Source organism: Heterodontus francisci, chromosome 19, assembly GCF_036365525.1.
Source record: "Heterodontus francisci isolate sHetFra1 chromosome 19, sHetFra1.hap1, whole genome shotgun sequence".
Taxonomy (NCBI): domain Eukaryota; kingdom Metazoa; phylum Chordata; class Chondrichthyes; order Heterodontiformes; family Heterodontidae; genus Heterodontus; species Heterodontus francisci.
In genome coordinates, this window is record NC_090389.1 from 37,917,681 (window position 1) to 37,931,993 (window position 14,313).

Consider the following 14,313-nt stretch of genomic DNA (forward strand, 5'->3'; position numbering starts at 1 on the left):
AGTCTCTCTATCTCTCTCAGTCTCTCGCTCTCTATCTCTCAGTCTCTATCTCAGTCTCTCTATCTCTCTCAGTCTCTCTATCTCTCACTACCTCAGTCTCTCTCACTACCTCAGTCTCTCTCACTACCTCAGTCTCTCTCACTACCTCAGTCTCTCTATCTCTCTATCTCTCTCTCAGTCTCTCTATCTCTCAGTCTCTCTCTCTACCTCAGTCTCTCTACCTCAGTATCTCTATCTCTCTCTCAGTCTCTCTCTATCTCGGTCTCTCTCTCTACCTCAGTCTCTCTCTCTCTCTTTCTGTCTCTCTCTCTATCTATCTCTCAGTCTCTCTCTATCTATCTCTCAGTCTCTCTCTCTATCTCAGTCTCTATCTCTCTCTCTCTCTCTGTCAGTATCTAGCTAAGTCTCTCTATCTCTCAGTCTCTCTCTCAGTCTCAATCTCTAACTCAGTATCTCTATCTCTCTCAGTCTCTATATCTCCCTCAATCTCTATCTCAGTCTCTCTATCTCGCTCAGTCTCTCTATCTCACTCAGTCTCTCTATCTCACTCAGTCTCTCTATCTCACTCAGTCTCTCTCTCAGGCTCTCAGTCTCTATCTCTCTCAGTCTTTCTCTCAGTCTCTCTATCTCTCAGTCTCTATCTCTCTCAGTCTCTCTATCTCTCTAAGTCTCTCTCACTACCTCAGTCTCTCTATCTCTCTCTCAGTGTCTCTCTCTCTCTACCTCAGTCTCTCTACCTCAGTCTCTCTATCTCTCTCTCTCTATCTCTCAGTCTCTCTATCTCAGTCTCTCACTCTATCTCAGTCTCTATCTCTCAGTCTCTGGTTCTCCCTGTCTGGCCGGGTAATTTAAAATTCCTGCTCCGTTGATTGGCGGTTGCTATGTCACGTGGTACACTCGCTCTCCGAGCGGAGGCTGGCGCTCGTGCCACAGAGAGACGCGGCTGCGCTTCACCCCGGCTACGGCTTCGGATCCTTCCCGACCTGATCCGACTCCACTGTCGCCGCTTCGGGCTCCATTTCCAGCTTCCCTCATTCTCAACTGACCTATCGCGGCATGGGGGACAAGAAGAGCCCTAACAGGTGAGACAGGACGCTTGGCCGTGTGCCGCTGGGGCTCGAGCTCGGCTTCGGCGGCTGAGGAAGGAGGACCTTTAAATGGTGGCGGCGGCGGCGGCGGCGACGGGTTTTCTAACGTCTGCTTCGGCCGAGTGTAGGTGGCCTGTCTGTGCTGGGCTCACCGTGCGGTATGGCGGCCGGCGCTGTGTGCACACACTTACACACACACACAAGGAGGGAGGGAGGAGAAAGCAACGCTGGCTGGAAGAAAGGACGGGCGAAAAACAGGCGATTTTTTTTAATGCCGCGGCGATGAGAGCCGAGCGGCGCTCGTGTGTCTCGGCTGTAATGTCGGAGTCTGTGTATATATACATGTATATCGAGATCTAATGCTGTCCTGCTTCCTTTTGTTTTTATTGCAGTTTTTCAAGGCCAAAGAGGCAAGCGAAACCTGGCTCGGAGGACGGTTTCTGGGATTGTAGTGTCTGCACCTTCAGGAACAGTGCGGAAGCTTTCAAATGCAGTATTTGTGATGTACGGAAAGGAACGTCCACTCGGTGAGCGACGAGTTCATTTCTTTTTGTTACCTTTTTTGATTTGTGTATGTGTCTTGTTGGTATGGGGGGGGGGGGGGGGGGTGGCAGTAGAGATGTGTGTGTCTGGAAATAATTAAATACTGGTTGAATCCAGACTTGTTGATTTTGATACCCTGGCTGGCTGGATTCGATTGCATTTTTTTGGCTTTACAATAGAATGGTTACATAATGTAGCCCCCTCCCTCCTCCTGTGAGTTGTGTATATTTGTTGGACGATCAGTGTTTTTGTCTTTCAAAATAAATGCTAGGATTTGGGCTGCCTCGGCATTTCTGTTGTAAATGGCAGGCGACTGGAGATGGGTATGATCATGGGTGAGGGGGAGGTAACCGATAACGGGGTGGAGGTGGGGGCAGCTCCTGGGCAATGTGTTAACTCTTCAGCCCCATGCAGAAAGCTGTTGTCACCCTCTTGGTTTCTGAAAAATTTCGCGTCGAGTTGAGTAGTACGAATTTGCTCTTGGGGAGGTTTAAAATTGAGTATGCCATTGCAGGTGGTGTGCAGTGGTTGGTGCTTTTGTTAATATATTTTTTGCGTAGTGACACAATGCATGAAGTAGTGTGTATCTCTTCAATTTTATCGTACGTGACTGAGCTTAAAGTAAATCATTTACCAATGATCTGGGTAAATCCACTTTCTTCAATGGTTGACATTGCACGTTTGAACTTGGTGATGAGTATATGGAAGGGTTTCAGGAACTGCTTTTACAAACTTCGGTGATTGTCGTCATTTATGAAAATATTTTTCTCTTTTTTTTAAATGACGACATTTCTGTACTTGCTTCCAGCTGTGAGTAATAATTGACTTTCTGCAGAAATCCCTGTGTGGGTTGTTTATTGTGATGTGGCCGAGTTCTGACTTTATCTGACGCAGTGATTGAAACTCATTGTGGGGAAACACTTTCAGAAAGTTATGTCTGTTTTCTGCGGAAACGACTGATGTATGAAAAAATGTGAGAACCGTAAGATTTCAGCATCTAATCCCAATTTCAAACAAATACGTTTTCCTGTCCCTTTAAATTGTTCTGCCGTTTTGGCTGATTTGCGGTACAACGTCGGACAATTTGGGCAACCTACTTAATTTTTAGTACCTTCTTGTTTGCTAGAATTTTATTGCTACAGTTTTCTAAGTGATGTATATCGAGGCATAAGACTTTTTGATGGAGGGCAACGCTTCCAGATTCAGTCAATGAACCGGCGTAGCTTCTATCCCATGGGGCTAAGAGGATGGAGTATGTTATGTGTAGAAGCGTCACGGTGGAATACATCTTTCAGCGTGTTCATTCAGTGCGGCGATACTACACTGGGCACAAAAATTAACACACTATCTCCCGGAATTAAATGAGCATGCGGAATGTCAGCGAGGGCCGAATTGTTACTGCTGTTATGTCCATAGCTTTATCAATTTGTAGGATTGAGACCTGCATTACAAACCGTTTTAAGTTACATTCACAATATCTTTGAGACTAAAGCAGTATTTAAGAAAAATGCAATTTTGAAACGCGCCGATAAAGTTTTATTGGGGAAACCATTGCCGTTAATGTGTATTTTTTGTATTAATGCAAATAAAATATGAATGGAATTTCTTTTTACTTGAAGTGTAAACGGGAGTAAACAATGTCTATTTACATTTTGGAGTTATGCTGTTGGATCAGTTAAATAGGTATTTGTGGTCCACTTCAAACTTCATGATTAGTGGGTGGAAAATCCAAATGTTAACTTTCAAAAATGACTAACAATACTACAGTTATTACCATGTCATTGGGGCATGCAATGCAGGATTGCTGTTCTCATATTTGCATTTATGGAATTTTGATTACAGGCAAGATGTATTAAAGAGAAGACTTGCATTTTATATAGCGTTCTTTTAGGACATCAGGATGTCCTAAAACACTTCAAAACTGATAAAGTACTGTTGTAATGTATGAAACAAGACAGTCAATTTGCGCACAGCAAGCTCCCAATTAATAACCAAATAATAAGAGAAGTTGAGGACTTGGACAGATCAGCCATGATCTTATTGAATGGCAGGGCAGGCTTGAGGGGCTGAATGGCCTATTCTTGCTCCTATTTCTTATGTTCTTAATCTCTCTTTGTGATTAGGGAATAAATATTGACAAGGATACCAGAGCTGCCTCCCTGCTTCACTTCAACATAGTGCCATGGGATCTTTTGCGTCCACCTGAGAGTGTAGAAGAGGCTTTGGTTTAATGTCTCATTCGAAGATGGCACCTCTGACAGTGTAGCACTTCCTCAGTATTGCACTGCAGTGTCAGCCTGGATTTTGTGCTCGGGTCTCCGCAGTGGGACTTGATCCCCCATAACCTTGTGATTCAGAGGTGAGTGTGCTACCAACTGGTTGATGCACACAACTCTAAATCTAGATGGGAGATGTCTGGGATTCAACTGTGGACCTCATTTACACAAATCAAGTATTCTACCACTGAGTGACATTCTCAGTCGCAATAATGGACAAAAAGGAATGACAGACTTGTTAAACAAGTGCGTTATATCAGTTCACAGTGGAGGAAGACAACAAAATACAGGAGTCACGAGGGAACATAAAACAGCTGAGTGAATTTGAGTTTTTAGAAACGAATACTAGGACTTGAGATGGAGAGGTTTCCAACCAGAGTAGTAAAAGAAGCAAAAATTTCTAGAATCAGAAATTGTGCCTTTTGGATTGGAAAATTGCATATGTTGGTTCCTTTTTTTTAAGGAATGAGGGAGACATCAGTTGAAGAGAAGTTACTAGAATCTAATTTAGGAGTTATTGACTGGACACTTGACTAAGTAGGAGTTGATCAGAGTCAGCAATATTCAGTATTGAATGTCAGGACGATTGAAGTTGTTTTCAGCCCTTACCATCAACTTTGCTGCCTTACCAGTGACTCAATCCCCTTGCTTATGAATTCTGTACTTGGCCACTTGCTAAGGCTGAACCAGGCTATGCAAAACATTGGTATCTTGTTCAGTCCACGCTGAGCTTCAAAGCCCACATCCTATCCCCCAAGACCATTTACTTACACCTTATCCCTACTGCTGTTAGAACCCTCATGGTTTTAGTCCCCAGGACTCTTTCTCCAAAGTCTGTCTTACTGGCCTTCCATCTGTTAACCCTACAGTTATCTAAAGCTTCAATGCCTTGGGATGTGCAGTTGTGGCCATGAGACCTAGACCTTGAAACACATCAACCTGCCCACTGTTGCAGGAGGTATCTCATTTCTCCACTCGGTATCTCAGGAAGCCATCGAATGCATAGCTAAACTAGATATCCCATTATAAGCTTTTCCCATCATACGAAGGTAGTAATGGCTTGCGATGTTTCCTAGGTTAATTGTGTTGTATAAATGTTAAGTTCGCTCTCCTGTCTGATAAGTTAGCTGATATTGGCTGAAGCTGGTTTGGCCTTTGTGCCCTTGAGTTACAGAGGGGGAAATCAGTCAGAAATTGTTCTTATTCCATTTTCAATGACCCCATGTTAAAAATCATAAGAGTATTGCTTAAGATTGAGATTGGGTTTAGCTGCGATTCCCTCCTGCCCTCTGGGTTGAATATCCTGTCAACATTCATTCAGCCCACCTTGTATAGGTTCGCCATTTGGTGACTTATTAGAAGGATTTGGTCCTTATGCATTTGTACCCCAATGTGAATCGATGCTTTCAGAGGAAGAGTGGAGAAATTTGATTTGCTGTTTTAGTGGAATAAGAACTACAGGCGCTTTCTTTATATTAAGTTTTGTAATTTTGATGGAAAAGGTTGATTGACAGTGTGGCTAAATGTCTGTTTTTACTGCCTCTTGTTTGATATTCATATGTTCAAAATTAATAATGGGAAAGACAAAGAGATGTGTCTCCTTGAATGCCAATAGTTCAGGATAGCATTTTGAAATGCTTGGGATTTACTTTATAAAAATTAGTTGCTGAGCTTTATTATTTTGGGTAAAAGCTGGAAGTTGGAGAGTGGCTGAGGTGTGCTTTGTTCCCCTTTTTGTGTTTTATAACTTTGGATCTAAAAACTGACTGGATCAACACAAGTACCCAAAATGTTTAGAGTTGCTGGAACAAATGCTGAATAAGCTGTTAAATTTTAGATGTCAGTGTGACTTAGTTGGTAGCACTCTGGCCTCTGAGTCTGAGGGTTGTGGGTTCAGGTCGCTCTCCAGCACTTGAGCACAAAAATCAAGGCGGACACTCTAGTGAAGTATTGAGGGAGTGCTGCACTGTCAGTACCTTCTTTCTGCTGGGATGTTAAGCCAAGTCTTAGTCTACTGTCTCAGGTGGATGTAAATGATCCCCTGTTACCTATGTCAAAGCAGAGCAGTGGGGATATCCTTGGTGTCCTGGCCAATATTTATCCCCCAATCAATATTACTAAAACAGATTATTTGCTCACTATCACATTGCTGTTTGTGGGAGCATGTGTGCAAATTGGTTGTTGTGTTTCCAACCTTACAACAGTGACTACACTTCAAAAAATACTTGGATTATAAAATGCTTTGGGGCATCCTGAGGTAATGAAAGGGGCTATATAAATGCAAGTCTTTCTTTAAATATACTTTCTTGGCTGCTGAGATGTGTTTAGTTTGTTTCCACGTTGTCTTTGAATTTAGTGCAAATGCTGATTTATCTTTTGCAACCATTCTAAAAGTTTATTTTTTCTGTAAATTGTGAAATAATATACTTTGACATTTATGGAGAAAAAAGCTATACAGTGTCATCTTTTATCAGATTTCTTCTATTTTCCCTTAAACACTCCTTTTCTGGCCTGGGAAATTCTATTTGCTGTGTTAAGAGCTTGTATTCTGCTTTTTTGAAAAAGTTTAAATGAGTCACTGAAATTGTCCCTTTTTCACCATTGTTGAAAATGTGATCGGATAACAGAGAAAGTAGAGGCTTCTAACTTTACTGCAAAACTAGAATAGTGTGGTTGATGTGTCAAAGTGAGATTTTGGATCTCTCTGCTGAGCACCCACCCACCTGCCTTTTCAATACATTCATCCTCCAGGCATATTTTACCTTTTGACAAGTTTTTGTACTGAGTGACTGCAAATTTTATTACTTTGGCATCATTGTTGTGGCAAACAGCGCTCTACCCTTAGATTTGCATGTTGACTAGCATGTCGTCACATTAGTTTTTAACTTCAAAATATGCACTGTGTAATTCTTATTTTCAGCAGAAGGAAATTAATCTTTCTGACCACTTCAAAAAGCATGATCAGCTAGAAATTTCTGTTGGCCATGACAACAGACAGACACTTAGGGCTGAATTTTATAAGCGGCGGCGGGCGGAAGAAATGGCAGGCCGCATGCCAAAGAGACGCTGCGATTCCAAGAGCGGTGGCTCATTTAAATAGCCTGGGCAGGCTGTCCGTCCCTGGCAATGGCATCAGCTGCCTGTGCGCAGGCACTGATGCCATTTTTAAAGGGTTGTCAGCCCTTCTGGGACATTTAAATATTTAAAGTGGAATTGAATTAAAATAAATAAAGACATTTCTTTTTGCCCCTCTCCCATTACCCCTAACAACAAAATTAATTACTTGCCCTCCCCCCACCCCCCTAAACACTTAACTTCACAAACTGACCTCCTGCCCCACCCCCCCCACCCCCAAAAAATTGCACACTTTCAACTTCAATCCTTCCTACCATCTCCTACACCCATGATGCTAATTTGACCCCGTTCTTCCCCCCCCACCCCCACAACACTGATAAACTGACCCCCTTCCCCCCCCCCCCCCCCCAAATGTTCTGTCTTGTTTTCCCGAGACGGGGATCCGAAGCTGCGGTAGTGCCAACTGCCAGGCTGAAGATCGTGGTGGGAGATCAGGAAGAGACACCAGATTCATTAATTCCATTATTTTAATTTATTTAAATTGCGGTCTCATCGCCGACGGCAGGTGGGGTGGAGGGGGGCACCGTGAGGTCTCCTGCCAGTAATATTGAGCTGGCCCGGGCCCTGCTGGTGTCGAGGTCCATGGCAGGCCTCATCTGGGGCCATCTTTTGGCCGCACCTCCACCCCGCCACGCATCCTGACATTGAAGGCTCCTTAAAATCCAACCCTTAATGTTTGCTTGATGTTTCTCTGTGCATTATTTTAATGGGGAGGTTTTACACCCATTTGTTTTAACTGGTGAAGTTGTATTGAAGTCCATATGATTTTGTGTTTTTGTGCTTCAGTTATTTTTAACCTTTCCAGGAGAGAACCTAGTTGCAGCTTCAAAAGCAGAATTATAGTCTGCTGGAAAATGCACAAAATCAGGTGTCAGAAATCAAAACTTTCTGAAGAAGACACGTTCAGAGGATAAAGCTGATTTTCAGCACTCCTTTTTCTTCAGGAACCTTTTCTGGGACTGTGTCCACTTCTATTATTGTTAAAGGGCATATGTGATTATCATCTCTGCTCATAAAAGGCTTATTGTATTACCTGTGCAGACTTGGAGTGCATTTACAGTACACCTGTAGTTTTGGTGCAGAGCAAAATGACTTGCACTGATGTCACAGTTCTAATATAAATGCAGTCTGACTCTTGAGCTAAGCAAATTGAGAGTCCCTGGGTTTCAGCAGGCTGTAATTCCAAAAGATGTGATTCTCTCATACAATACTTGCTTGAAAGTGCACCACAACATTGTAGAGAATGGAAAGAGAAGCAGAGTTAATGTTTCGGGTCAGTGACCCTTCTTCGGAACCGAAGAAGGGTCACTGACCCGAAACGTTAACTGCTTCTCTTTCCACAGATGCTGCCAGACCTGCTGAGTGATTCCAGCATTTCTTGTTTTTATTTCAGATTTCCAGCATCCGCAGTATTTTGCTTTTAGTGTAGAGAATGGACTTGGATGTATTCTGCCAATTTACTATACTACCAATGCATTAAAGAGCCAAATGACAAACTTTTAAGGTGTTGATTGCCAGGATGAATGCTTTCAAGTGAAATAAAATGTGAGATTAGCAATAGTATTAAAGCAGTGGGTTTTCAAGAATAAATAGGCTTTGAATAAAACTAGTATTGTACAATTTCAAGTTCCAGTTTTGGCAGAACTACAAACTTGTGAAAAGATGAAATCTAAAGGTTTGTTCTTTGGTCAACCCACCACCCCAACTCGAGAGTACCAACAGAGGAAAGAGCCCAACAGCAATTCAATGATGTATGTTATGCTGTACAAAAAGGCCGTTGTGCTAGTTTAGATATTTATTCATACCGTTTTTCTAACTAATGTGAAGAAAGTATTTTGCATTCTATATTTAGAAATGGTATAAAACATTTTTGTCTTGGAAGTTTTCTCATGCAAACATTGTAAGAACATTATTGTGGCTATGGCCATTTTGTTTGACGGATAATTTTAAAGAAACTAATTTGTGCTATATTTTTAATTGTTGAAAATAATGAACTGCTTTTCTAGATTTTATTATATATTTATTTTAGAGATACAGCACTGAAACAGGCCCTTTGGCCCACCGAGTCTGTGCCGACCATCAGCCACCCATTTATACTAATCCGACATTAATCCCATGTTCCTACCGCATCCCCACCTTCCCTTAATTCCCCTACCTATACTCGGGGCAATTTACAATGGCCAATTTACCTATAAACCTGCAGGTCTTTGGCTGTGGGAGGAAACCGGAGCACCCGGCGAAAACCCTTGCAGTCACAGGGAGAACTTGCAAACTCCATACACTCCAGAATCGAACCTGGGTCGCTGGAGCTGTGAGGCTGCGCCACTGTGCCGCCCCATATAAGCTGTGATACTTTCCTGTCTCAGATGAAATTCCTGTATTTTATATGGTACAGAAGTAAAAGCTGACTTCTACCATAATAAAAACTGAAAATGCTGGAAATACTCAGGTCAGGCAGCATCTATGGAGAAAGGAAACCGATAATGTTTAAGGTCATAACCTTTTGTCGGAACTGTCCACAGTATTTTATACTACTGACTTATACCATGATGCCTCTGCTGGTAGACTGAGCATATAAAATAATTCACAGGCAGATAATGCATTAGCTACAAAAACAAAATACTACAGATGCTGGAAATATTAAATAAGAACAGAAAATGTTGGGAATACTCAGCAAGTCAGGCAGCATCTGGAGAGAGAAACAAAGTTAACTTTTCAGGTTGATGGACCTTTGGTCAGAACTGGAAAAAGCTAGAGATGCAACAGGTTTGAAACAAATACAGAAGTCAGGAGGCAGAGGACAGAGTGGGAGCAGGACGGAAAGTAAAATGGCAGGTAACCGGAAGCTCAGGGTCAACAGTTGTGGATTGAATGGAGGTGTTGTGCAAAACTATCACATATTCTATGTTTGGTCTGTCATTGTAGAGGAAACTGCATCACGAGCAGTGAATATATTATACTAAATAGAAAGTACAAGTAAATTGCTGTTCCATCTGGGAGGAGTGTACAGTTGGACTGTTAGTATACTGTTCTATCATTGTCAAAAGTGACATGTAGGTTGTTCAGACTTCATTGCAGCTATTTGGCAATAACTCAACCCCTCTGATAGTCTTGTCTGTGTTCCAGATTTTTTTAAACAACATAACTTGTATTGTTTGCCATATTTGAATCAATCGAAACTATACAATTGCATTTGTCAAAGATATGCCCATCTAAGTGGGCCGAATGACCATTATTGAATTAAAAGAAATAGCTTGGATTTAAATTGCACTTTTCATGACCTTAGGATGCCCCGAAGTGCATTGTGGCCAAGTGCAGTCACTATTGTAATGTAGGTAAACATGGATGCCAATTTGTATATAGTAAGGTTCTACAGTGTGCTAAATGACCAGGTCACCAGTTTTAGTGATGGTTAGAGTCAATTATGGCACAGAAAGAGGCCATTTGTCCCGTCGAGTTTATGCTGGCTCTCCAGGCAGCTATCCAGTCAGTCCGACTCCCTGCTTGATCCCCGTAGGTTGTTTGTTCCAGGTTGTGGAATAAATGTTCATCAGAGCACTAGGATAACTACCCAGCTCACATTAACTGTCATTCTAAGAATGAATATGAAGCAGGATTACCCACCTGTCATTGTGGGTCATTTTTTTGATCCATTCTTGGTTCGCTTTGGTGCCTGTCAGACTGAAGTGGCTGGCTGGCTTAGTGATCTAATTTAGTCATAATTTCTTGGTCAAGCAACATTTTCTGAAAAGTGATCTCTTAACATGAAGTGCATGAGATAATAAGGCTTTATATTTTCTCATTCCAAGCAATTTCCATACATTTTGCATTTTCAATTGATAGTTCTTGAATTACAACCCTTACTTTTCTGTAACATTTTAAATTGATGTCTGCATTTCCGATGAGCTCAATAGCAATGTGAATTGCTCATTTGAATGTATCAAATGTGCTGATACCAGCCTTTCTCTTTACACTTTCTTCTCTTCTCACCACCTCTTTTCACCCCCCCCTCCCCAATTATAGTACAGCCTCATTAGAACACCTTAAGAAATTGTTTATCGTCCCCTCCCTTAACATTTAGAACAAAATTAGATTTAAGCTATTTTGAACTAATTTATGGACTAAGTTGACTGGGCATCTCACTTGGGTCTCAGTCATTAACTGTCTCTTTCAACTGCATGCTGGTGCTGCTGCTCCTTTTCTTCTGTCTCATGTCTGCACTGCTCAGTCTGATGCTTGTGGTATGCTTTCTTCTGGTACTGTTCCTTTTCTTCAGACTTGTCTCTGTGCCATTCTTTTCTCCCCTCCAGGAACTTTTAATTGGCACGCATGAGCCTCATTTTTGTTCTCCAGTGCCAAACTGTTCAGGCTACTGCTGCTTTTTTTGTTGCTAAGCAAGGTGATTTCTAACTTGATACATTGTGCTCACAGTAAATTCTACTTGCTTCTTGCTTTCTTTAAGTCTTTATGGCTTTCAAATTATGTTCATCCCATTTTAGTTGTCGCCAACTGTAAGGGTTTACTTTTGCCCTTGTACAAGTGTATGTGCTAGTTGGACAATTAACCCTGGCCATTGTTTATAGTTCAGTGTACATGTTGGATCCTCATTGCATTCTGCTGTCTCTTGAATGGTGAAAAATATTACATTGATAGAACACATGTTTATCGGCTAAAACTAATGTGATTTGTTTGTAGACAAATTATACACAAGCCAATTGCATAAGATATTGAATCAGCACAATTTGAATCGATGCAGAAGGGGTTAAAACTCAATTTTGGAGTATGCTTCTTGAGTCTAGTTCTTGGTAAAACTTTCAGCCATTGTGTAGTATGTAGGCAATACAAATTTCAGTTGCTCTATAGAGTTTGTTGATTTGGTGTCTTGAAATTTTCTTTCTATTTAACCTGTAAATAGAAGTAATAGTTTTAGCCCATATGGCATGTATTAGTGAAGTTCTTGAGTTAATTTTTTGTTCAGCATTTCTTACTATTGCCACTCTTTAGCTTGTATTCTAGATAAAATTCTGTTCAGTTAAGGTTTTCCTTGACATTCTGCCATTTAAACGTAAGGTTTGCTCCTTGTCTTTTCTATAGCTGTAAAGTTATTCTGTATACTAAATTTCTATTTCTGTATTTATAATGGAAATTGTCTATATAACTTATGCTGTAATTATACTCTCCCATCATTGGCAGGATGTATTACAATGTAAGTTGTATAAACAGTTTCCATTATTAATGTAGATATTGAAACTTCTTATGAAAATAAGGGATGAATGTGTAACTTTAAAATGGGACTGAATTAAATGTGTGAGCCCTGGTCCAATTATCCTCTGGTCTTGATTCCACCCCTCCGTGTGCTAAACCGTCCGAGATCATCTGAGTATTTGTATTACTAGTGTTAAATTAAGTTTACAAATTGACAAACACTAACATATCTGATTGTATTCTGGCCTACTTATATTTGCTGTATAATGTTCAATTTTAATGGCTTCTGGGTTATTTGTATAACATTGCAATTCAGAAAACAAAGTGACTTATGGGTTATGCTATGACTAGACTTCATATATTAACTGAATTAAAATAAGCAGTTTCAAATATGCAAGAAGGAGTTGATAATGGGAAGAGAAATATATATTGTCAAGCAATTTTATTTTTCCCCAAATTAAAGAGCAAAGTCGCTTTGGACTGAAATGGTTTGTTTTGTGATCTGATTGCTATTATTTTTTGTTTAGTTAGCCGTACAGCTTCATCAGCTAGAGATCTGCTCCCAGATCTTCATTGGTGCTATTAAATAACTGGATCCAAGAACGTGCATGAGTTATCTGAGTTATTCCCATGACCCCTTTTTTTTTAAATTTCAGTTGATGATTCCCGCAATAGAGTGTAGTTCTGCAGATCTGTTGATATTCCTTCTTGGTACTTTAGTCAAATAGCCCTTCATGTGTAATCCTTGGGAATGTTCAGTAATTAACTGGGCATCACAACTGAATCTACCTGTTCTCGCATACTTTCTAGCAAGGGTATTGGATAGTACTGTGGGAATCCAGGCTTTTATCACTTTCGCGCTTTACATTTCTCCTTCCTTCTCAAAAAAAAAACATGCACAGGAGTGCTGAGCTGTGGATATACCTGATTGTTATAGCTTAGTATCCCATTGAGTGTTGTATATACCCATTTAAGTCAGTGAAGTGTGACTGACTCGAGTTTTCTACCCTCGCTCCCTGTAGCAAATGATTGTCCTCAGCTTGACATTTTTCTTTGGTGGCAAGGTTGGAAACTTATAGCATTGGCCGCAGTTTGGAACTGGTCTTATTTACTACATATGGAGTAGTACATTGAAGCTCTTTTGTCTAACTGCATACAAAATTATTACTTACAATTGGTTTTACCTGGAAGTTGCTTTAAAATTTGTGGAGGATTGCAATCTATTCTGAGAGGCTATAGTATTTGAATGGAATGCAGTCCCATTCCCGTGGCGCTGGCGCATCTGATACATTGAATTTGATGTGGTTGCAGAGGAATAGCAGTAGCAGTGATGGGGATTTTTATACACCTGATCTCTGTTCCTCTTGGACATTTTGTTTCTTCATTGAAATTGCATTTGGGGTTTGAATGAATCAGTAACTGCATCCAAGAATTTTGCATTGTTCCCACATACATTCTACAGCCAAATCTCTAAACCAACGTGAATTAATTTCTTGCTTGAGTGAACATAAAGAAAATTAATGTACTGCTTTCCCAAAGTTTTACAGATTCTATTGTATAAGATGAAGTGTCGTTAAATTCTAATAAATGCATGCCAGAGTTTATTCTTAGCCCCTTAAAAGATTGTGATCTATGAGTCTAAATTAGAAGGCTTCATTCTACAAAAATTTACAGGATTCTGTATATCAAAAATATTTGTGGGAATAATTGGGATAATTTTGCTAAACTTTTCTTAAAACTCCAGAACAAATTAAGTAATTATGTTTAGTAGGTGTGTGCAGATGTTTCGCACCCCAAAAATGAAGGTCGTGTTTTTTGAGGAGGTGGTTCATAACAGACCACCTGCTTTTTGATACTTCCTAAATGGGTGTATACGCACCCCCCTTCACCAGCCCCATCCCTGGATTTTCTTTTGTTGAAGACGACTAGGCAAAAATCTAATATTTGTGAGAGCTGTAGCTTAGATCATCCCAATTGCAACCTGTCAAGCAGATTGATTTCCACCCCTAACATTGCTTGACTTTGGCATTACCTTAACTCAGCTGCTGCTGAAACCCTCATCCATG

At 40.7% G+C, this 14,313-nt stretch overlaps 1 protein-coding gene across 1 annotated transcript in view; it reads left to right on the forward strand.

The window, feature by feature from the left end:
* Nucleotides 1-913: 913 nt before the first annotated feature.
* rybpb (RING1 and YY1 binding protein b) overlaps nucleotides 914-14,313 on the forward strand; it is a 101,317-nt gene continuing 87,917 nt past the window's right edge. The window contains exons 1-2 of the mRNA XM_068051508.1: nucleotides 914-1,082; nucleotides 1,481-1,615. Coding sequence (XP_067907609.1) covers nucleotides 1,057-1,082; nucleotides 1,481-1,615 — 161 coding nt within the window. The 5' untranslated portion in view covers nucleotides 914-1,056. The remainder of the gene's footprint in view (nucleotides 1,083-1,480; nucleotides 1,616-14,313) is intronic.